The following is a 22,777-nucleotide window of genomic DNA, read 5'->3' as shown; positions in this document are numbered from 1 at the left end:
ACACAGGCAACAGCGCATGCACAATGTCGGCACTAGTACAGTGTATACCCACCTTTCGCAGCAATGCAGGCTGCTATTCTCCCATGGAGACGATCGTAGAGATGCTGGATGTAGTCCTGTGGAACGGCTTGCCATGCCATTTCCACCTGGCGCCTCAGTTGGACCAGCGTTCGTGCTGGACGTGCAGACCGCGTGAGACGACGCTTCATCCAGTCCCAAACATGCTCAATGGGGGACAGATCCGGAGATCTTGCTGGCCAGGGTAGTTGACTTACACCTTCTAGAGCACGTTGGGTGGCACGGGATACATGCGGACGTGCATTGTCCTGTTGGAACAGCAAGTTCCCTTGCCGGTCTAGGAATGGTAGAACGATGGGTTCGATGACGGTTTGGATGTACCGTGCACTATTCAGTGTCCCCTCGACGATCACCAGTGGTGTACGGCCAGTGTAGGAGATCGCTCCCCACACCATGATGCCGGGTGTTGGCCCTGTGTGCCTCGGTCGTATGCAGTCCTGATTGTGGCGCTCACCTGCACGGCGCCAAACACGCATACGACCATCATTGGCACCAAGGCAGAAGCGACTCTCATCGCTGAAGACGACACGTCTCCATTCGTCCCTCCATTCACGCCTGTCGCGACACCACTGGAGGCGGGCTGCACGATGTTGGGGCGTGAGCGGAAGACGGCCTAACGGTGTGCGGGACCGTAGCCCAGCTTCATGGAGACGATTGCGAATGGTCCTCGCCGATACCCCAGGAGCAACAGTGTCCCTAATTTGCTGGGAAGTGGCGGTGCGGTCCCCTACGGCACTGCGTAGGATCCTACGGTCTTGGCGTGCATCCGTGCGTCGCTGCGGTCCGGTCCCAGGTCGACGGGCACGTGCACCTTCCGCCGACCACTGGCGACAACATCGATGTACTGTGGAGACCTCACGCCCCACGTGTTGAGCAATTCGGCGGTACGTCCACCCGGCCTCCCGCATGCCCACTATACGCCCTCGCTCAAAGTCCGTCAACTGCACATACGGTTCACGTCCACGCTGTCGCGGCATGCTACCAGTGTTAAAGACTGCGATGGAGCTCCGTATGCCACGGCAAACTGGCTGACACTGACGGCGGCGGTGCACAAATGCTGCGCAGCTAGCGCCATTCGACGGCCAACACCGCGGTTCCTGGTGTGTCCGCTGTGCCGTGCGTGTGATCATTGCTTGTACAGCCCTCTCGCAGTGTCCGGAGCAAGTGTAATGGGTCTGACACACCGGTGTCAATGTGTTCTTTTTTCCATTTCCAGGAGTGTATAAGTGAAGAAATTTGCAGCACACAGTGGAAAACGACTTCATCTAAACGTCTCTTCTAGGCGAACTATGAGTACGATAATGTTCAAACATCTGAAGTGATAAATGTTCTGATACGCAGTATGATTTTTAAAAGTACAATCAAACTGCAAGGGAGTGATTGTTGAGAAGATAAATAACTAATAAGGTCCAATGAAGATCGGAGTTGCGTGGTTCCTGTACCAAGGTCACACCAACCGACATCCTGTAAATTATCTTCCAATGGGACGAGACGCTGTTTTCTTGCCAGAGGACGTTACTGTTTCCCTAGATTGCAACGGCTTCGAGCTGCTGCATGTTTGTTATTATTGGTTGACTGACTCAAATAAAAGTGTAGTTGACGATGACCTAGAATTCGAATAGGGAACTAATCAAATACGATCGTTGCACCTTAATACGATATTAGACTACGTAAAAACCGAAAATGAAAGGAATCGAAGAGTCTGACGCGTGGTATTACAAAAGAATACTGAAAATTAAGTTGACTGTAAGATAAGACGAAGGAAGGAAGATGTAGAAAATACTATCTAGAAGAAAGGAAAGGATGATATGACATGTGTTAGGGAGTTAGAAATTAGCTTTCCTGATATTATAACGAGCCGTAGAGAGAAAAAAAAGCTGTAGAGGATGACAGAGATTGGAGTGTAGCCAACAAATAATTGAGGGTATTTGGTGCAAGTGAGACTCTGTGATGAAAAAAACTGGCGCAGGAGAGAAAGTCGCGGGAAATTTCACCAAACCATTCATACGACCGATTATCTAATTACAAGGGACAGATGGTTGTTCGCCTTCAGTGTGACATTAACAAGTAGACCCTCGCCCTCCTCTCCTACTGTTTTCGCGTTTCGGGAGATAGGCGAGTTTGTGGGAGTGGATGACCATCAAAATCAGCTACACCTACTTACAACGTATGTTTTGCATCATGTAGGTTCAACACCTGTGATATTCTCAGTCACACGGCCAAGTAATATTGGGTGAACCCAACGATCTTGTGGAACTTCGTCCATTCAAAGTGTTACTACCTGTATCACAACGTGTAAGGATTCATTGCTGACTCACTTTTCTCTGTAGGAACATTTATGATGATTTTTTCATCATGCATCCAGAATCCTGGGACTCCTGCCATACACCACATTCTCAGATGATACACATTGAAGAGAGACAATCAACTTCTACATCATTGATTTGTGCCCGCACAGAATTCCTCTGTTATGTCGGACATAAATCAGCAGTATCAGTTGACCTTATTGTCAGAGCGGTAGCTATTGGGTATCTTCTGCTGGGAATAATCGTTCTTCATTGAACTGCCACTGCATTTTCCAGTGGACTGATGCTACACATGAATGTACGTCAATAATTCGTACACGTGATGTACGTGATACAGGTAGTAACAGTTTCAATGGAGAATTTTCCACATGGTCACTTGGCTTGCCTGAGAGTAGCGCAGGTGTTCATCACACATGATCCTCCATATGCAGTGTACGTAAACGTCGTATCTGATTTCAGTCACTTTCACTCTTGCTGGAACAAGCTACCAGGAATTTGTTATGGAGGACATTCCTCCTACATGGCAATGCTGAGTCCAACTCTACATTACGGTAAAAAGCGACATCTACAACACCTTAGGAAGTGGATGGATTACTGGAGGCAGTCCGGTTGTTCGTAACATTCAACCCAATCCAAGCACCATTTTCATACGCTAGAAAAACTTATTCACATTATCCACTGTGCGTTTGGGCGCAAACTGGTGCATTTGCAGGTGCACGGTTGAGCATGTTGTGGCGTGTGCTGGACGCCTCTAGGTCCATCGGCGCATCTTGGAACACCTGCTCTTGATCACAAGATATCGTGCTGTCCGCTGATGTACTGTATGAATAAAATAACTTCCAGCGGGGAAACCACGCGTTTCCGGACGTACGCTCTGTAGATCTTACTACCCTGTCAGAGATCTCCTACAGTTGATATCCATCTTCCAAAATAACAAAGTATATTAGAACTGAAGTGAGTACAGAAACAATTTTGTGAAAGCCTGACTTTTGCTATCCAACAGGTTGTGGACCATGTAGCACATATAGAAGAGAAACACTCCAAATCAGAGGCTTAACGTGTGTGACCAACTCAGTATCACTGATATGTAGCATAAAGTGTTTCCTAGGAAACATTTACATCTTAGTATCTTAGTGTTATTGTACTGTGTTCTAGAACGTAGTAGACTGTAAGATTTACACTCACAAGACTTGTCGGCGAGCACCTGCCCCGCGCCGTCCAGGTATCCCTTTGTCTTGAGCTCCACCAGCATCTGCAGGTAGTCGTTGCGGTAGACACCGTCATGTTGGCGGCGAGCCACCGTCTGGCCCACGACGCTGCGTAGGAAATTGTGCACCTCCTCCGGCATCAATCTGTCACAAAAACCACACCGCAATTTTTCTTATACAGGGATTGTTGCATAACAGAAAACCTTTTAAAGGACATCACTGTCACCTTTGATAGTTAAAATTTTTTATTTACCGCGGCAATTTCGGTCTTCAGTCGTTTTCGAGTGAAAAACAGCAAAAATTTAGTGCTTGAGCAGATTTTTGAAAGTGTATTGAAACGAAATTTTTTGTGTGTTTCACTTGAAAACACCGAAACTGCAATACCAGTTTATATAAATAAAAAATTAAACAGCCAAAAATTACGATGGTCTCTTAAAATCCTGCTACAGCCCTGGAGGTCCTAAACTAGTAGCTTAATCTATTTTTCACTGGTTCAGTAAAGAAAAAATTAATTAAAGGACGGGAAATTTGAAGTAGAACAGGACTTCGTACGCAAAGCAAAAGCATAGGCTAAAAAGCCATATATCAGATTATTGGTGTAAAATATAGTATACTGGGAACTGGGAGCACTGGGTATTGGAGACAAAGCCCATCAAAGCTTGAAAAGATTTTGGGCACTGAGAGTTTCGTTTTTAGAAAATGTACTGTGACAACTGCTGTGAGAGACTCGTTTTACTATATACTTCTTGTTTGTAAAAATTCAGAATAACTGGAAGATATTTCATCGCAGTTCACTACACGGCATAAAGATTTATTTAATGTTTCTACAAAAATGTATCCTGTTTTGTTACATTGTCATTACATACAACACAGTAAATGTAGTTCAATCTTTTCCCGCTCCTTGTTGTTTTTTAAGCCATTGATTATCACCTGAGAAATTCCTGACACGAATTGACTTACTGCCTGTTTGAAATTTTTACATAAATTATAAAACCTAGTACAGATATCATCTACTGCTAAAAATCGTAAAGGAAGGTTGACTTAAGGCGACATGGCTTTTCGAAATGTAGTGTCCTTAAGTTGACGGAACCGCAAAACATAAATTTTATATGGTTTTTCGTGTAGTTTTTTTATATGTCTGAACAGGCCTTGGAAGGCCCAACGGTACCGACCGGCCGCCGTGTCATCCTCAGCCCACAGGCGTCACTCGACGCGGATATTGAGATGCATGTGGTCAGCACACCTTTCTCCCAGTCGTATGTCAGTTTAAGAGACCGGAGCCGCTACTTCTCAATCAAGTAGCTCGTCAGTTTGCCTCACAAGTGCACCCCGCTGGCCAACAGCGCTCGGCAGATCAGATGGTCACCCATTCAAGTGCTAGCCCAGCCTGAGAGCGCTTAACTCCGGTGATCTGACGGGAACCGGCGTTACCACTGTGGTATGGCGGTTGGCTTTTTTTACATGTAGGGCTCTCTAATTTTTTGAGATTGACCCATTTCGTGGTCCTAGAGAGCTAAGAATGGATAGCAAAACAGAGAGACAAGGACATAGGCTATGTCCAGTATTGTTTAAATGTCTTCTGGAAAAAAATTATGTGAGAATTAGAGGACAAATCTCACGTAAACGAGATTTTTGTGTTCGAAGAGAGAATGCAGGCTGACTATCTTTCTCAATTACCTGGAAACAACAAAGGAAAAATCTAACTAACTTCAAAGTTAGACAAAAGGGGATGGACTACGAATCTCATAGTGACCCATTGAGTTTATTATCAACACTGAAAATGCCCCACACACTTTAGATTTTAGAGAAGGGAAAGTCTGCATAATAGAGATATTCATTTACCTAGGAGAATTGATAGAAGATAACAAATCGGATAAGGTTCCAAATAAAATGCGTGAGAGGAAAATGAAAATCGTTTATAAGCTAACTAAGGACCCGTATAACAATAAACAGTTGTGTTATGGGTCTAAATTACAACATCTTGATACAATTGTCAAAACTGAGTTCTTGGTAGCAGCAGAAAAGTGACACACAATCGTAGAGAAACGGCTGGATGTCATCAGGAGAACAGTGAAAAATACTCCAGAATCCTCATATTCAACGAAAAAGTCAGCGAGAAGAAAGCTAACCTACAAATATATAACATGAAGTCTCCTGATTTATGTTCACTCTCTAAGAATTAGTCGAAGCCTAACTAACGAATACAATTTTCGTGCTCTTCAAGCAAAGGTAAATGGAGCCGAAATGCCTGTGGAGAGTGACGTAAGACGAAGAAGTAAATTTAGACACAGGTCAACTAGTTCAGCTGGTTTTTCTTTCATGCTTTGGGTGAAGAGCAGGTAAAGAAGAAAAGATCCTACACGAGAAGAGCAGAAGAAAGGAAGATGAAGAACTACCAGTAAAAGATGTAGATAGCAATGGTGAAAAACTATGAAACCACTGGCACATAGAGGGTCCGAACGAAGCGTGAATTAACTAAAGATAAGTTGATGTAGGGAAAGAAGCATAGAAGATAAAGAAAAAGAGGAAGAAGAAGTTTCTTACGTAGAAACCAAGACTGAAAAGATGGCTAGAGTAAGGAGGATACTGTAGGTAGATAGACGAAGGTGAAGAATGGTTTTTGCAACGACAAAGAACTCTACAAGCAGAAGTTATTCTCACTTAACGAAGGAAGGTGGAGGTTTGTGGGATTAAAGGGACCAGACTGCTACGGTCATGGGTCTAACGGGGGAAGAACTAGGAGGGAGGTCCCTAATGCAGGGTTGCACGGGAATAAAACGTTTACTGTGTAAAATATGGAGAAAAAGAAACTGGAACCGCTTGAAATGTTGTTTTGCAGAAGAGTGCTAAAAATTAAACAGACTGCTGAAGTACAAAATAGGTAGGTATTTGAAACATGGGCATTGAACGTTGGCAACTCTTAACAAGTTATCAGAAGCAGAAATTGGTTAGCATTAGCATTAGCTTCCAAGAACTGTTAATGTGGCAGTAAAATGAGCAATAAATAGGAAAAAGAAAGAGACAGAAGAGACAATAAATAAGAAGTAAGTTGTGAAAATCGAGAATGCTGGATGTAATATGTACATACTGATGGAAAGATTAACACAAGAAAGAAAACGCTTGTATCAAACCATTCTACAGACTGATAACTTTAAACACCTTTCGATAGAACGATACCTGCAAACTTCATGAACAAAGAAACAATCACGCAACGAATGGCTCATAGAAACACTCCTTCAGCCGATTCTTCAGTACTGCGCACCAGTCTGGGAAAGGATTAGTTGAGAATGTAGAAAACATTCAAAAAATGAGAGCGATTCGACACGTGTTCAATTAGTAAACGCGTAAATGTCATGGAGATGCCCATCAAACTTGGTTGGCAATTGTTGTAAGAGAGGCTGTGAGATTTCGCAAATTCGGTCGCTTGTTCGCCACTGGTTTACGTGCGATTTAGCAAGTTAGCGGCCATTGAGTTGTGTGCTTTCCTATGTGGTGAGCTATCGACAATACAGTTGAGCTACATGTTCCCGACGGGCTACGTTATAACAACATACTATTCACATTGATGAGACCAATTCATTACGCCTTTTAATTTGTTTTTATGACCAGTATCGTGGAAATCATCCTTACGACTCTTGAAATTATGCAAAAATGTTTAAAGCATATCTGTGTACGCATGCGCACAGCTATGAGCGTGGTATAACAGCTACAGGCAGCAGACAGACGCTACAGTTGCTAACAGAAGTCACGTACTTGTACCATGGCTAGTTTCGCCTTCAAAGCCATTTTACTCAATATGGAATCAATGATTAAGCCATAACATGCATATTATGACATCAGATCTGTAACGAGCTACTTCAGCTTTCTCCTCGCGTTTCCAAATAGCATGTACAAGTTATTATCACTAATAAAATTAATGATTAAATAACAGGTCAATAATAAAAATGCCTGTTATTAACTTTGTTTCTTCTCACAATAAATTTGATGGCATGAGTGGATGTAGCTCAAAGAGACGCAAACGTTATTTTCAATTGCTTTGCTATTTATAGTGGTTGTTTATAATTAAAGTGCAGCTACTCACAGAAATACAGTTTCGGCTGTAGTTATCGTATGACAGCGGAACTTGATAAATATTCTAATGCGCTAATGCGGAACCGATTTACGCTGGAAAAAATTTGTTCCAGTTGTGGCCACCTTGTGCAAAGCTGGCGCTGTTAATGGAAGGGAGAATTAAAGAATGTTTCACATGCAATATCTAGAGAAGGGGATGCGGGAGTAAAAGTCAAACAAGTGAGAAAGGCATGATGTTATTTTATTATTAACCGGCGCTTATACAGTTGGTTCAATATGAGCTCGGGAGGCGTTGACGAAATGCTGCATCTGTAAAACTACGTGATCAGCAGCTCTAGATTTGCACCTGGTGGCTAGAACTTGAACTATTTTTTTCCAGCGTAAGTCTGTTCCGCATTAACATCTCTACCAAGTTTCGCTGCCATATGATAATTACAGCCCACACTAGACTTCCGTGGGGAGCTGGGAACCTGCACTTTATTTGTAAAAAAAACACTAAACTCCTCCCGAACAGGCCAAGGAGGTCCAACGGAACCGACCGGCCGCCGTGTCATCCTCAGCCCGTAGGCTTCACTGGATGCGGATATGGAGGGGCATGTGGTCAGCACACCGCTCTCCCGGCCGTATGTCAGTTTGCGAGATCGGAGCCGCTACTTCTCAGTCAAGTAGCTCCTCAGTCTGCCTCACAAAGGCTCAGTGCACCGCGCATGCCAACAGCGCCCGGCAGACTGGGTGGTCACCCATCCCAGTGCTAGCCCAGCCCGACAATGCTTAGCTTCGGTGATCTGTCGGGAACCGGTTACCACTGCGTTACCGCTGTTGCACTTTAAATGTGGCAATCTAGTATTTTTATGCCTGTCGCGATGACGCATGATTTATAGTTTTTAGAGATTTTTAGGTATTGTCTACTGTATGCACATTTGATAGGTCAAAGAGCGACCAGCGTCGAAGGCTCTACTTCTGAGGTAAAGTACAAAAAAATTTTCTTGTTAAATTTAAATTGTGACACAAAATTAGGAATATTTTCGCGTGTTTCGATCGTTGCCGTATTTATTGCTGGTTTCAGTGTTGGAAAAAGTCGCGTGAATTTTTTACTATGGTACCCGAATTTTATTTGATTATTTGGCTGCCCGACTTAACACCTGTTTAGCAGAATTTCACTACATTCTTTTTTAGTTGAGACGCATTGGGACTTCGCAGTTACGTGGTTATCGTGTACCGAAATATTATACTTTATTGCACGCTAATTCAATTCCGGGAATTCTGACCAGTCCGTCCTCATTCGAGAGTGAGTGGGGGCAGTGGTGGGTTTGTGCATCACTGGGCGGAAGGCAAAAGAGATAACTCACCGCAAGGCTGGCTCCTTACGCCTTAGCGAGGTACTACCCACTGTTAGTACTTCTGAGAGAGCAACGGAGGCCTCTCCTGTTGAGCCAGCGGCCGATTTCTGTCAAGTCCGGAGAAGTGCGGAAGGCGGGTATTCTAGTCATTGAGAGGTCCAACTTTATGCACATAATAGAGCGCGTCAGGGAAATAGTATGTAGGGCAGGAAAGAATGCCTGTGCACTCGGTATGTTCACCGGGGGGCTCGTCCATAACGCACAGGAGACCCTGCCTGCGTCTATCGAGCACATTGGGTCGACCGGCTGCAAATAGTGGCACATGTCGGCAGGAATGACTCCTGCGGCTTGGATTCCGAGGCTATCCTCGGCTCCTCTCGGCAGATAGCTGATTTTGTGAAGGCAACTAGCAGGGTGCAGCTAGCGAGGTGCGTCCGCATCTCGTGGTCGTGCGGTAGCGTTCTCGCTTCCCACGCACGGGTTCCCGGGTTCGATTCCCGGCGGGGTCAGGGATTGTCTCTGCCTCGTGATGGCTGGGTGTTGTGTGCTGTCCTTAGGTTAGTTAGGTTTAAGTAGTTCTAAGTTCTAGGGGACTGATGACCATAGATGTTAAGTCCCATAGTGCTCAGAGCCATTTTTGCTAGCGAGGTGCAGGCTAAGCTTACTATTTATAGAAGAGTACCCATGGCCGATCGCGGTCCTCTGGTTAGGAGTGGAGTTGATAATTCAATCAGAGGCTCAGACTACTCTGCGACGGTGTCGAATGCGAATTCCTCGACCTCCGCTATCTGATGGAGAATTGTAGGGTTTCCCTTAATAGGTCATGAGAGTAAGACACGCAGGAAGCGGTTAGTTGGATAGTGAGTAAGTCTGGCGTGCACTTAGGAGCTTTTTAGGTTAGAGAAATCACCGCTTGGGGTCAGAGGCGAAATGCCTGCCACAATCGATTTTTCATCAGCCACAATGTTCTCAGAGAAATCACGTCCTCGCAGATCAGATGTAGAAAAGGTTCAAAATGGTTCAAATGGCTCTGAGCACTATGGGACTTAACATCTATGGTCAGCAGTCCCCTAGAACTTAGAACTACTTAAACCTAACTAACCTAAGGACAGCACACAACACCCAGCCATCACGAGGCAGAGAAAATCCCTGACCCCGCCGGGAATCGAACCCGGGAACCCGGGCGTGGGAAGCGAGAACGCTACCGCACGACCACGAGATGCGGGCCGTAGAAAAGGTTAATATGATACTGGTAAACTGCAGGAATATCCAAGGAAAGGTTCCTGAATTAGTATCGCTTATTGAATGTTATAATGCTCAGATGGTATTAGGAACAGAAAGCTGGTTGAAACGGGGAGTGACTAGCAACGAAATCCTAAGTTCAGACTGGAATATTTACCGTAAGGATAACTCAGACGCCAGTGGTTCTACAGCACCATATTTTACCCCTCTCTGTGACAAAGATAGGTTAAGTAGATGACAGTGTAAGTTATTCTTTCCTCTGATATTACAATCATGAACGTCACTATTATTTTTAAACTGGTCCATGTTGTTGAGAAGAAATTTCATTACTGACTAAATGTACTGTGAGGTTGTTGTAAGAATTCCTGACCTTTTAAACATATGCCTACTAGATGTGTGGCTATGAGACCCACACATTATTGTAACCACTTTCTTTTGAGCAGTGAATACTTTTTCCCTAAGTGTTGAGTTACTGCAAAATATTATTCTATGATTTTCCAATTAAGACTCTCAACTATATGTACACCCAAAAAACGTAGTACGCTCTACCCTGGCTACTGACTTCTGTTGATGTGTTATATTGATTGAAGGAACTGTGCTCCTATCAGCAGAAACTTAGATGTACTGTGATTTTTTTTTTCAAAATTCAGGGTAAGCCCATATGCAGAAAACCAGTTAATAACTTTTCCAAAGACATTATTTGTATCATTTTCTATTGGAGTTTCTTTTACTGGATTAATAATTATGCTTGTATCATCAGCAAACAGTATCAGTTTAGTTTCTTATTTCAAATAAGAAGGAAGGTTATTCACATATATTAAGAACAGAGGGGGACCATGCCAAGCCCTGTGAGACACCAGATGTAATTTTACCCCAGTCAGATGAAGTGGCAAACTTTTTTAAATCACTTGAACCATATAAAGAAACTTCGTGCTTCCTGCTCTCTAATATGACGTAAACCACTCATATGCTGTTCAATTTATGCCATAGAGTTGTACTTTCTGTAATATAATGTCATGGTTCCCACAATCAAATGCTTTGGCTAAGTGACAGGGAATTCCTACTGGTGACATTTTACTATTTAAAGAATGTATTATGAGGGCGGTGAAATTGTATCCTGCTGTTTCAGTGGAACAGCATTTTTTAAATCCGAACTGTGATTCACTAAGCATCCCATTACTGTTGAGATGGCAAACTATTCTTGAGTACATTACTTTCTCTACAATTTTTGAAAGTGCTGCAAGTAATGATATTGGTCAGTAATTATTGGCGTCTGTGGTATCCCTTTTTCTGTAGAAAGGCTTCACTTTGGAGTATTTTAAACTGTCTAGGAAAATATCTTGAGTTAGTCATACATTACATATGTGACTCAGAACATCAGCTGTAACTGCTCCACATTGTTTTAATATCTTGTTTGAGATGTCATCTACTCCAATAAAACATCTATTTCTCAAAGATTTAATGATTTTCCTTATTTCACAAGAGATTGTTAGGTGAAAAATAATCTGAATTTCTCAAAAATGACTCTTCCATGTACTTCTTGGCTTTTTCTTTTGAACTATTTGTTGTGGGTTGGCAGGAGAGCCAACACCGGGTACTAGAGGAAGCCGAAAGGCACGCGTTTTAGCTCACGCAGGCTGGCGTGAGGTCTGGAACAGGACAAGGAATTTAGACTTTAGAAAAACGGACGTAGCTGGTGAAATACTTAACTTTAATCCATTAATGATGAGCGTCGCTCTTGACGGTACATGATTACAGTATCAATAGTAACTGGTACTGGTGCCTTGCTAGGTCGTAGCAAATGACGTAGCTGAAGGCTATGCTAACTATCGTCGCGGCAACTGAGAGCGTATTTTGTCAGTGAACCATCGCTATCAAAGTCGGTTGTACAACTGGGGCGAGTGCTAGGAAGTCTCTCTAGACCTGCCGTGTGGCGGCACTCGGTCTGCAATCACTGATAGTGGCGACACGCGGGTCCGACGTATACTAACGGACCGCGGCCTATTTAAAGGCTACCACCTAGCAAGTGTGGTGTCTGGCTGTGACACCACACTATTCTCACCAGTTTTTTCCCCTACACTTAAAAATGGTTGTTAAATACATTAGCTACTTGTATACTGTTAGTTAAGATGATCTCAGTCTCTTTAATAGTAATACTACCTACCCCAATGGTTACTTTTCCTGTCTCCCTTCCAATAACATTCCATATTGATTTAATTTTATTGTCCATGTTGTTAACTTCATCTCTAACATACATATTTCTTGATTTACTGACAACTTTTTTTATGATTCTTGCTGTCTCATGCAGTTTTCTTTTTCTTTCTGAAGACACTTTGATACCTGTAATAATCCAAGATTTCTTTGAAAATTGTTTGGTGCCACATTTACTATTTTTTTGGCAATGATGTTCAAAAATGAATATAAATTTATCAAGAAATATATTGAAACTTCAAGAAATATATTGCATTTATCATTAGGATTTGGCTCATTATATACATCTCCTCAATTAACATTTCTTAAACTTTCTCTGAAGTGCTCTATAGATACTTGACTGAGCAACCTTACACTTTTACTTGTTTCTATACTGTACATCCTGCAAGATTTTGTAAGTTAATCAGTTGTGCATCATGGTCTGATAATCCATTTATCTCAGGGAAAGCATGTACTAGTTTTACATCTTCTTGCTGCACAAATATATTATCTGTTAAAGTGCCATTATCGTGAGTTACACATGTAGGGAAATTGATCACTGATTCTATGTCATTAATAACACTTCTAGTTCACTTTTCGTATCAGAATTGTTTATAAAGTTTACACTGAAACCACCACAGATTAATAACTTTTTCTTTTGATCTGACAGACAGCATAACAGGGAGTCATTTTTTTATGAAAAGCTCCCAATCCCGTGATGGTGATCTTTACACTGTTGTTAATATCAACACTACATTGCCTAACTATATTTAACATGCAGATACTTCAAAGTGCTGTTTGCAATAAAATTTGTTTACTTCTACAGTTTTGTATTAATATCCTTGTTTCCTGTAAATGGCAACTCCCCCTTTCTCCATGTTATATCTGCAAATGTAAGATGCTAAATTAAATCTGTTTATACCGACACTTTCCATCCCCACAGTTACATAGTGTTGAGATAGACAAAGTATATCAATTTCATTCTTATTTTTGAAATAATCTAAACACACTTACAGCTCATCTACTTTATTTTTCATACGCCTGATATTTTGATGAAGTAAATTGATACTACCCTTAGCTTTATTCCTATTTACTTTACATGAAGCTTCTTTTATTCTATTGGCTTTAACCTAAAAAACCTGTCTGCCTGGCCCCATTAAGCAACTGAAATCACTCAACAGAAGAAAGTCCACTGGACCTGAAGGGATACCAATTCCATTCTACACAGAGTACGCGAAAGAACTTGCCCCCCTTCTAACAGCCGTGTACCGAACGTCTCTAGAAGAACGGAAGGTTCCAAATGATTGGAAAACAGCACAGGTAGCCCCAGTCTTCAGGAAGGGTCGTCGAGCAAAACTATCTGACATCGATCTCTTGAAGAATTTTAGAACATGGGTTTTGCTCGCGTATCGTCATTTCTGGAAACCCAGAATCTACTCTGTAGGAATCAACATGGATTCCGGAAACAGCGATCGTGTAAGACCCAACTCGCTTTATTTGTTCATGAGACCCAGAAAATATTAGATACAGGCTCCCAGGTAGATGCCATTTTCCTTGACTTCCGGAAGGCGTTCGATACAGTTCCGCACTGTCGCCTGATAAACAAAGTAAGAGACTACAGAATATCAGACCAGCTGTGTGGCTGGATTGAAGAGTTTTTAGCAAACAGAACACAGCATGTTGTTCTCAATGGAGAGACGTCTACAGACGGTAAAGTAACCTCTGGCGTGCCACAGGGGAGTGTTATGGGACCATTGCTTTTCACAATATATATAAATGACCTAGTAAATAGTGTCGGAATTTCCATACGGCTTTTCGCGGATTATGCTGTAGTATACGGAGACGTTGCAGCATTAGAAAATTGCAGCGAAATGCAGGAAGATCTGCAGCGGATAGGCACTTGGTGCAGGGAGTGGCAACTGACACTTATCATAGACTAATGTAATGTATTGCGAATACATAGAAAGAAGGATCCTTTAATGTATGATTATTTGATAGCAGAATAAACACTGGTAGCAGTTACTTCTGTAAAATATGTGGGAGTATGCGTGCGGAACGATTTGAAGTGGAATGATCATATAAAATTAATTGTTGGTAAGGCGGGTACCAGGTTGAGATTCATTGGGAGAGTCCTTAGAAAATGTAGTCCATCAACAAAGTAGGTGACTTACAAAACACTCCTTCGACCTATACTTGAGTATTGCTCATCAGTGTGGGATCCGTACCAGGTCGGATTGACGGAGGAGATAGAGAAGATCCATAGAAGAGCGGCGTGTTTCGTCACAGGGTTATTTGGTAAGCGTGATAGCGTTACGGAGATGTTTAGCAAACTCAAGTGGCCGACTCTGCAAGAGAGGTGCTCTGCATCGCGGTGTAGCTTGCTGTCCAGGTTTCGAGAGGGTGCGTTTCTGGATGAGGTATCGAATATGTTGCTTCCCCCTACGTATACCTCCCGAGGAGATCAGGAATGTAAATTTACAGAGATTGGAGCGCGCACGGAGGCTTTCCGGCAGTCGTTCTTCCGGCGAACCATACGTGACTGGAACAGGAAAGGGAGGTAATGCCAGTGGCACGTAAGGTGCCCTCCGCCACACACCGTTGGGTAGCTTGCGGAGTATAAATTTTGATGTAGATGTAGATTAACTACATGGGTTATCCCTTGTGTGACTGTGACCCTCCATACAGTATCTGCTAACAGAGAAGCTAATTTATCTTTCCCCCTTCTATTTAGGTGCAGAGTGTGAGTAGTTTATTCCCACCTACCAGTAGAATCCACTGGATCAACACTTACGTGAGATTTTACCGATGTCTTGAGCATCCTGTTCAGCGCAGTGTTAACATGCCTTACAGCAGTGTTTACCCAGGGCCGATCATGGCGCTGAAAGACCTCCACAAACCCCACATTTGCAAGCCCAGTTTCTGCTCCTATTTTATCCAGGTCACTCGTAATACTACATCTTAGATTGATAGCCACGCTGTTTCCTGTTCCCCCAGCTGTAACTACCTGATCTTCCATCTCAAAGTCCCTGCTTAGGTAATCTAGCATTGTATACAACTAGCAATGATTCTGGAAAGAAGTGAATACACAGACGTCAAACCATGTGGTCGGCTAATTTCCGCTATGCTAACGCGTCCTCTATTGTGATCAACGAATTGGTGATGGACCGAAATGCACTGTTTCAGCGACGCCTGTTGCTCTATGATTACAAAAACAGAACGTATCTCCATACCTGTGATCTATAAATGATCAACAGAGTAAACACTAGTCTCTTGAATTAGATCCCAATCAACTTCACAGGATCTCATGGAGCGAGAGCATGTGGTATTGTAAATGCTGACCCGTTCGTTTGATGGAGACGTGAAACACGGCACCCTGATTGGTACTGTACGCGACGTGTTCCTCATATGCTAGAGAAGTTATTTGTTATCTCTCTCATCATCCCCAATGTCTCAGTCAAGACACTAAGAAGCTACGCTAAACTGCGAAACATGACACGCAACAGTCACGATCCGCAAGAAGAAATTCAGTGTGTAAGAGCTAGGAAAACGTTGTAAATCGTGCAAGTGAACAACCCATCGGAGTTTCCCTGGAACCTAAGCTATACAACTTCACTACACTTTTAAAAACGAATTTTTCATGTGGTAATTAAATTCTGAGATAAGTGTCGCTTAGCTGTGCTGTTCTTCTTGATAATATTCTCCAACATTTGGCGATACCCCTTCCCAACGCGAATCTTTCCTACGCCATTACTCTCCTTTGCTACTATTATCACGAAGGACTCGGTTGCTTCCGATGCGCAAAATAGGTCGGTAATCTATGATGTAGAGCGTAGTTATCTGAGGCGACATTCTTAGATATATACTTCTTGAATTTCTGGTCGTGTAAGATTTTTTTGCACACTAAAGCTTTCAATAAGTGCCACTGTCGTCATCCTCAAAGATAACTGTCGGAGTAATAGATCGTCTCGTATTTTCGTAGGTACTTAGTGTATTATGTCATGGAAACGACACGAATTTATAGGACTTCCATATGTTACCAGAGATTATACTGAGGTCCTTGATGGAGGACCATTAGCAGCAGAGATGCTGATTCCGCTAGATGACAGACAACTCAGTTTCTTTCTCAATATCCTTTGAATGTCTACCGCTGGTTTGCATCCACTACTACGGACATAGCAATTGTGGCAGTTAAAGTTGCTGTTGCTCACTCTGATCTCACATTAGATTAGATTCAGTTTCCGGTCCACAGACACAAAAACGAGATGATTCTCGTGGGTGTGGAACATGTCAGAAAGTATAACATAAAAAACATAGAACAAGTGAGTATAATACTCATTTCCTTGATCATTTGTCAGGAGATTGTCGAGATATATGAATACATCAGAATAAACTTTAACTGACAATACTTACAGAATTAATACACTGTCAGAATGAAACATTGTTATGCATCTTTAGCACATTAATAATACACAAAATAACCTATCTTGACTGTTGCGACTGAATACCGTCAAAACTGAAATCTAACAGAAATTTTTACTTAAGCTGATCTGACAGTTAAGATATTTATCTACAGAGTAGAAGATGTTTCCTAGCAAGAGGTCTTGCGGACTCTGTTTAAACTGTACTTTATCTTAAACCAAGTTTTTAATGGTTGCTGGCAATTTATTGAAAGTGTATGTTCCTGAATACTAGACTCCTTTTTTCGACCAAGGTAAGTGACTTTAAGTTGTTCTTATTCCTGGTATCGATAATATTATTGAGCTGTTGGTTGTAAATAGAGAAATATTATTTGCAACCAATTTCATGAACGAATAAATATATGGAGAAGCAATGGTTGGAATACACAGTTCTTTGAACAGGTTTCTAAATGATGTTCTTGAATTTACATCAGAAATGTGTCTTATTGCACGCTTTTGGACTCTAAAAACTTTTGCTTGGTTTGAAGAGTTACTCCAGAGTATGGTCCCATACGACATAACAGAATGAAAGTAAGTAAAGCATGAATTTTTTTAAATATTCATATCTCCTACATCTGACATCATTCACAATGCAGCTACACACTTGTTTAGGTGCTTCAGCAGTTCTGTGGTACGCCTTTCCAACTAAATTTCTTATCGAGTTGTAATCCTAGGAATTAAACTCTGTCAACTCCTTCTATGTGCATGTCTTCATATGTTATATATCTGCTGGAAGGAAATCTCTTACAGGTAATGAAGTGCTGAAGAATACGCTTGAACAGAACGTTTTCAAATATTTTTGACAAAGTCGACAAAACTGAAATTGGTCGATACTTTGATGGTATCTCTTTGTCTCCCTTAACTTTATCATATTTTAGCCAGCCTGGAAATGTTCCGATCATAAGAGATTGATTACACAAATAACTAACGACAGAACCGAACTCACATGAACCCTCTTTGATTAACTTGTTGATATGTTATCGTGACCACTAGAATAGTTTGATTTTAAGGATTTCATTATGAATGCTACTTCTTAGGGAGAAGTGAATGTCATTTCCATTTCACTGAAGTTATTTGTAGAGACTTGACTCAGATATCATAAAGAACTGTTTACTGAACCTGATAAACACAAGCTGTCAGTAATGGAAGCAAAGTACTCGTATATCAGGTTTGCAACATTACATTTACTTGTTACCGATGTCTCATTTATTTTTAGAGCTATATGTTCCTCTTCCTTTCTGGCCCTACATGTCTCTGTCTTCACTATACCCCTTAAATTTCTTTTTTAATTTTATTGCCTGATGAAATTATTTTTTTCTCATAATATAGTTGCTTAGTGTTAGATTCCTGGATTATTTGCTTCAGTTTTTCAGTATTCTTTGTAATGCATTACAGTGCTACCATCAGAACTGTTTCTAGATAGTAGAAACAGTTTCCTTTTTGTCTCACATGAAACCTTTATTTCTATGCAATCTATAGTTTAGTCATTTATCTTCAGGGGAGAACAATTTTCAAAGGAGAAAGTAACTTTATTAATGAATGCTTTGCTTTTTCCATTTGAGTCAGAAGTATTGTAAACGTGTATCCAGTTCAAGTCTTTGAGCACTTTCATATAATTCTCAATTTTTGACTGTTTTTTTTACCCTCCTGTACTCAGATTCCATAGATTTTATATCCTGACAAGTTTCAACATTTCACATAAGATACTGCACGTCATGACCATGTAGACCATTTATAGTTGGTTTTATGACATGACTTTCTTCCCTATATTTGTCACAAAAATATTATCAATAGCAGTTAAGAACATTTACATCCCGTTGTTGCAAAGTTCACAGCAAGAATTAAATTGAATGTCAGTGTTACTGATTGCAATAACTGTTCATTGGCAGAGATATTCAATAAACCCACACGAAAATCACGAGCAACCACTATTTTCTTGTTTTTATGTGATTTTTTATGAAGAGGTTAAAATTTCTCGAAGGTGCTTTCAGTAATGTCTTTGATGACAGATTCCCAGTCTATAGACTCATGAGATTAGATTTTCATTTCATCATACATAATCGTGTATTTGTTTAGAAGGCTATCTTCAAAAACTAAAGATTTGTCTAATTCATTATATTTAATGTGGTGTTGGTGCTCTGTGCAACGATCCCAAAGAGTACGTCTAGAATGCCTCATTTAAAATTCTAGGAACACTAAGACAAAGGCTCTGTTTCATTGGTTGTGGTATCTCTTTAATTTTGTTAGTTACGGTATCTCTTTAATTGAACGAAAAACGGGCTGATGCCTTGCCTGCCCAGGATTCTGCCTATTTTATGCGATCCAGTGCCGAAGAAAGGAAGAAGTGCTATAGGCTGATGATCTAACGGACGCAGCATCGCTACTAATGTTCGTTCGTCCCAGACATCGACATAATTTCTGGTAGCATGAAGATCTTCCGTGACTCTGTAATGTCTCCAAAACATAATTCCGCCAACTACATACGAAAGTGCTACCATGTGAATTTGTTCGACAGATAACTCCTCGCGATGATGTTGAGTGTGTTGGTGTGTTGTTTGTGGGAAGAGACCAGATAGCGAGGTCGTCGGTCTCATCGGGTCAGGGAAGGACTGGGAAGGAAGTCGGCCGTGCCCTTTCAGAGGAACCATCCCGGCCTTTGGCTGGAGCGATTTAGCGAAATCACGGAAAACCTAAATCAGGATGGCCGGACGCGGGATTGAACCGTCGTCCTCCCGAATGCGAGTAAAGTGTGCTAACCACTGCGCCACCACCTCGCTCGGTTCGCGATGATGACAGAGGACCTCGTCGAAAGTTACAGCATAAAGACTAATATGACGTAACATAAACCAGAGAAATATTTATGAAATCTGCAACTCAACAATTGTAACTGAAATGCGCGAACAATATGTGGTGACTGAAATTCGAAAAGTAATCACTTTGTTAGTCAATGGCTCAATTTTTTTTAAAGAAGTTAGTATCATACTTTACGCTTGAAGTTATGAGCACAAAGTGAGAAAGCAGAAGTCACACGCTGAGGTTTCTGAGTTTATAATTTAGCAAATCAGTGAATAGTTTAAACTATGTAATGGATGATACACACTACATTGACCTCAATGTTCCTTGTACTGTACATAGCTTTCCATGTTCATTCGCTTCACAGAACAATGTTGCCGTAAAAACTAAGACCGTAAAAAAATTGTAATCCTCTCACTCCAACATAAATGAACGACTCAATATTTTGAGTGAACTTGTTAAATTGGTACACACGGCTAGATACGGTTAAATTTTTCGTGATAGAAGAACAAAGATCTTGGTTTCAGAATAGAATTATGAGATTGCATTCTCCTATACGCTAGAAAGAATTAAAGTTCGATATACAGATTACCTCCCCCCATGAACCATGGACCTTGCCGTTGGTGGGCATGCTTGCGTGCCTCCGCGATACAGATAGCCGTACCTTAGGTATCTGTTGAGAGGCCAGACAAACGTGTGGTTCCTGAAGAGGAGCAGCAGCCTTTTCAGTAGTTGCAGGGGCAACAGTCTGGACGATTGACTGATCTGGTCTTGTAACACTAACCAAAACGGCCTTGCTGTGCTGGTACTGCAAACGGCTGAAAGCAAGGGGAAACTACAGCCGTAATTTTTCCTGAGGGCATGCAGCTTTACTGTATGGTTAAATGATGGTGGCGTCCTCTTGGGCAAAATATTCCGGAGGTAAAATAGTCCCCCATTCGGATCTCCGGGCGGGGACTACTCAAGAGGATGGCGTTATCAGGAGAAAGAAAACTGGCGTTCTACGGATCGGAGCGTGGAATATCAGATCCCTTAATCGGGCAGGAAGGTTAGAAAATTTAAAAAGGGAAATGGATAGGTTAAAGTTAGATATAGTGGGAATTAGTGAAGTTCGGTGGCAGGAGGAACAAGACTTCTGGTCAGGTGAATAAAGGGTTATAAACACAAAATCAAATAGGGGTTATGCAGGAGTAGGTTTAATAATGAATAGGAAAATAGGAATGCGGGTAAGCTACTACAAACAGCATAGTGAACGCATTATTGTGGCCAAGATAGATACGAAGCCCACACCTACTACAGTAGTACAAGTTTATATGCCAACTAGCTCTGCAGATGACGAAGAAATTGAAGAAATGTATGATAAAATAAAAGAAATTATTCAGATAGTGAATGGAGACGAAAATTTAATAGTCATGGGTGACTGGAATTCGTTAGTAGGGAAAGGGAGAGAAGGAAACGTAATAGGTGAATATGGATTGGGGGTAAAAAATGAAAGAGGAAGCCGCCTGGTAGAATTTTGCACAGAGCACAACTTAATCATAGCTAACACTTCGTTCAAGAATCATAAAAGAAGGTTGTATACATGGAGAAAGCCTGGAGATACTGACAGACTTCAGATAGATTATATAATGGTAAGACAGAGATTTAGGAACCAGGTTTTAAATTGTAAGACATTTCCAGGGGCAGATGTGGACTCTGACCACAATCTATTGGTTATGAACTGTAGATTAAAACTGAAGAAACTGCAAAAAGATGGGAAGTTAAGGAGATGGGACCTGGATAAACTGACTAAACCAGAGGTTGTAAAGAGTTTCAGGGAGAACAATTGATAAGAATGGGGGAAAGAAATAAAGTAAAAAAAGAATGGGTAGCTTTAAGGGGTGAAATAGTGGAGGCAGCAATCAAGTAGGTAAAAAGACGAGGGCTAGTAGAAATCCTTGGGTAACAGAAAAAATATTGAATTTAATTGATGAAAGGAGAAAATATAAAAATGCAGTAAGTGAAGCAGGCAAAAAGGAATAAAAACGTCTCAAAAATGATATCGAAAGGAAGTGCAAAATGGCTAAGCAGGGATGGCTAGAGGACAAATGGAAGGATGTAGAGGCTTATCTCACTAGTGGTAAGATAGATAATGCCTACAGGAAAATTAAGGAGACCTTTGGAGAAAAGAGAACCACCTGTATGAATATCAGGAGCTCAGATGGAAACCCAGTTCTAAGCAAAGAAGGGAAAGCAGAAAGGTGGAAGGAGTATATAGAGGGTCTATACAAGGGCGATGTGCTTGAGGACAATATTATGGAAATGGAAGAGGATGTAGATGAAGATGAAATGGGAGATATGATACTGCGTGAAGAGTTTGACAGAGCACTGAAAGACCTGAGTCGAAACAAGGCGCCGGGAGTAGACAACCTCCCATTGGAACCACTGACAGCCTTGGGAGAGCCAGTCCTGTCAGAACTCTACCATCTGGCGAGCAAAATGTATGAGTCAGGCGAAATACCCTCAGACTTCAAGAAGAATATAATAATTCCAATACCAAAGAAAGCAGGTGTTGACAGATGTGAAAATTACCGAACTATCAGTATAATAAGTCACAGCTGCAAAATACTAACGCGAATTCTGTACAGACGAATGGAAAAACTAGTAGAAGCCGACCTCGGGGAAGATCAGTTTGGATTCCGTAGAAATATGGGGACACATGAGGCAATACTGACCCTATGACTTATCTTAGAGGCTAGATTAAGGAAAGGCAAACCTACGTTTCTAGCATTTGTAGACTTAGAGAAAGCTTTTGACAATGTTGATTGGAATACACTCTTTCAAAATTCAGAAGGAGGCAGGGGTAAAATACAGGAAGCGAATAGCTATTTACAATTTATACGGAAACCAGATGGCAGTTATAAGAGTCGAGGGGCACGAAAGGGAAGCAGTGGTTGGGATGGGAGTGAGTCAAGGTTGTAGCCTCTCCCCGATGTTATTCAATCTGTATATTGAGCAAGCAGTAAAGGAAACAAAAGAAAAATTCGGAGTAGGTATTAAAATCCATGGAGAAGAAATAAAAACTTTGAGGTTCGCCGATGACATTCTAATCC

At 41.6% G+C, this 22,777-nt stretch overlaps 1 protein-coding gene and 1 pseudogene across 3 annotated transcripts in view; both read right to left on the bottom strand.

Moving 5' to 3' along the window:
* The window catches only part of LOC126094468 (probable cytochrome P450 6a20), a 136,499-nt gene that overhangs the window by 36,630 nt on the left and 77,092 nt on the right, over positions 1 to 22,777 (bottom strand). For all 3 annotated transcript variants that reach the window (XM_049908857.1, XM_049908858.1, XM_049908856.1), the window contains exon 6: positions 3,570 to 3,736. In XM_049908857.1, the coding sequence (XP_049764814.1) occupies positions 3,570 to 3,736 (167 nt within the window). The remainder of the gene's footprint in view (positions 1 to 3,569; positions 3,737 to 22,777) is intronic.
* Positions 4,927 to 5,044, bottom strand: LOC126096142 (5S ribosomal RNA; annotated as a pseudogene).

Source organism: Schistocerca cancellata, chromosome 8, assembly GCF_023864275.1.
Source record: "Schistocerca cancellata isolate TAMUIC-IGC-003103 chromosome 8, iqSchCanc2.1, whole genome shotgun sequence".
NCBI lineage: Eukaryota > Metazoa > Arthropoda > Insecta > Orthoptera > Acrididae > Schistocerca > Schistocerca cancellata.
Note: the sequence above shows the minus strand (reverse complement) of the source record. Positions and strands in the feature narration are given on the sequence as shown.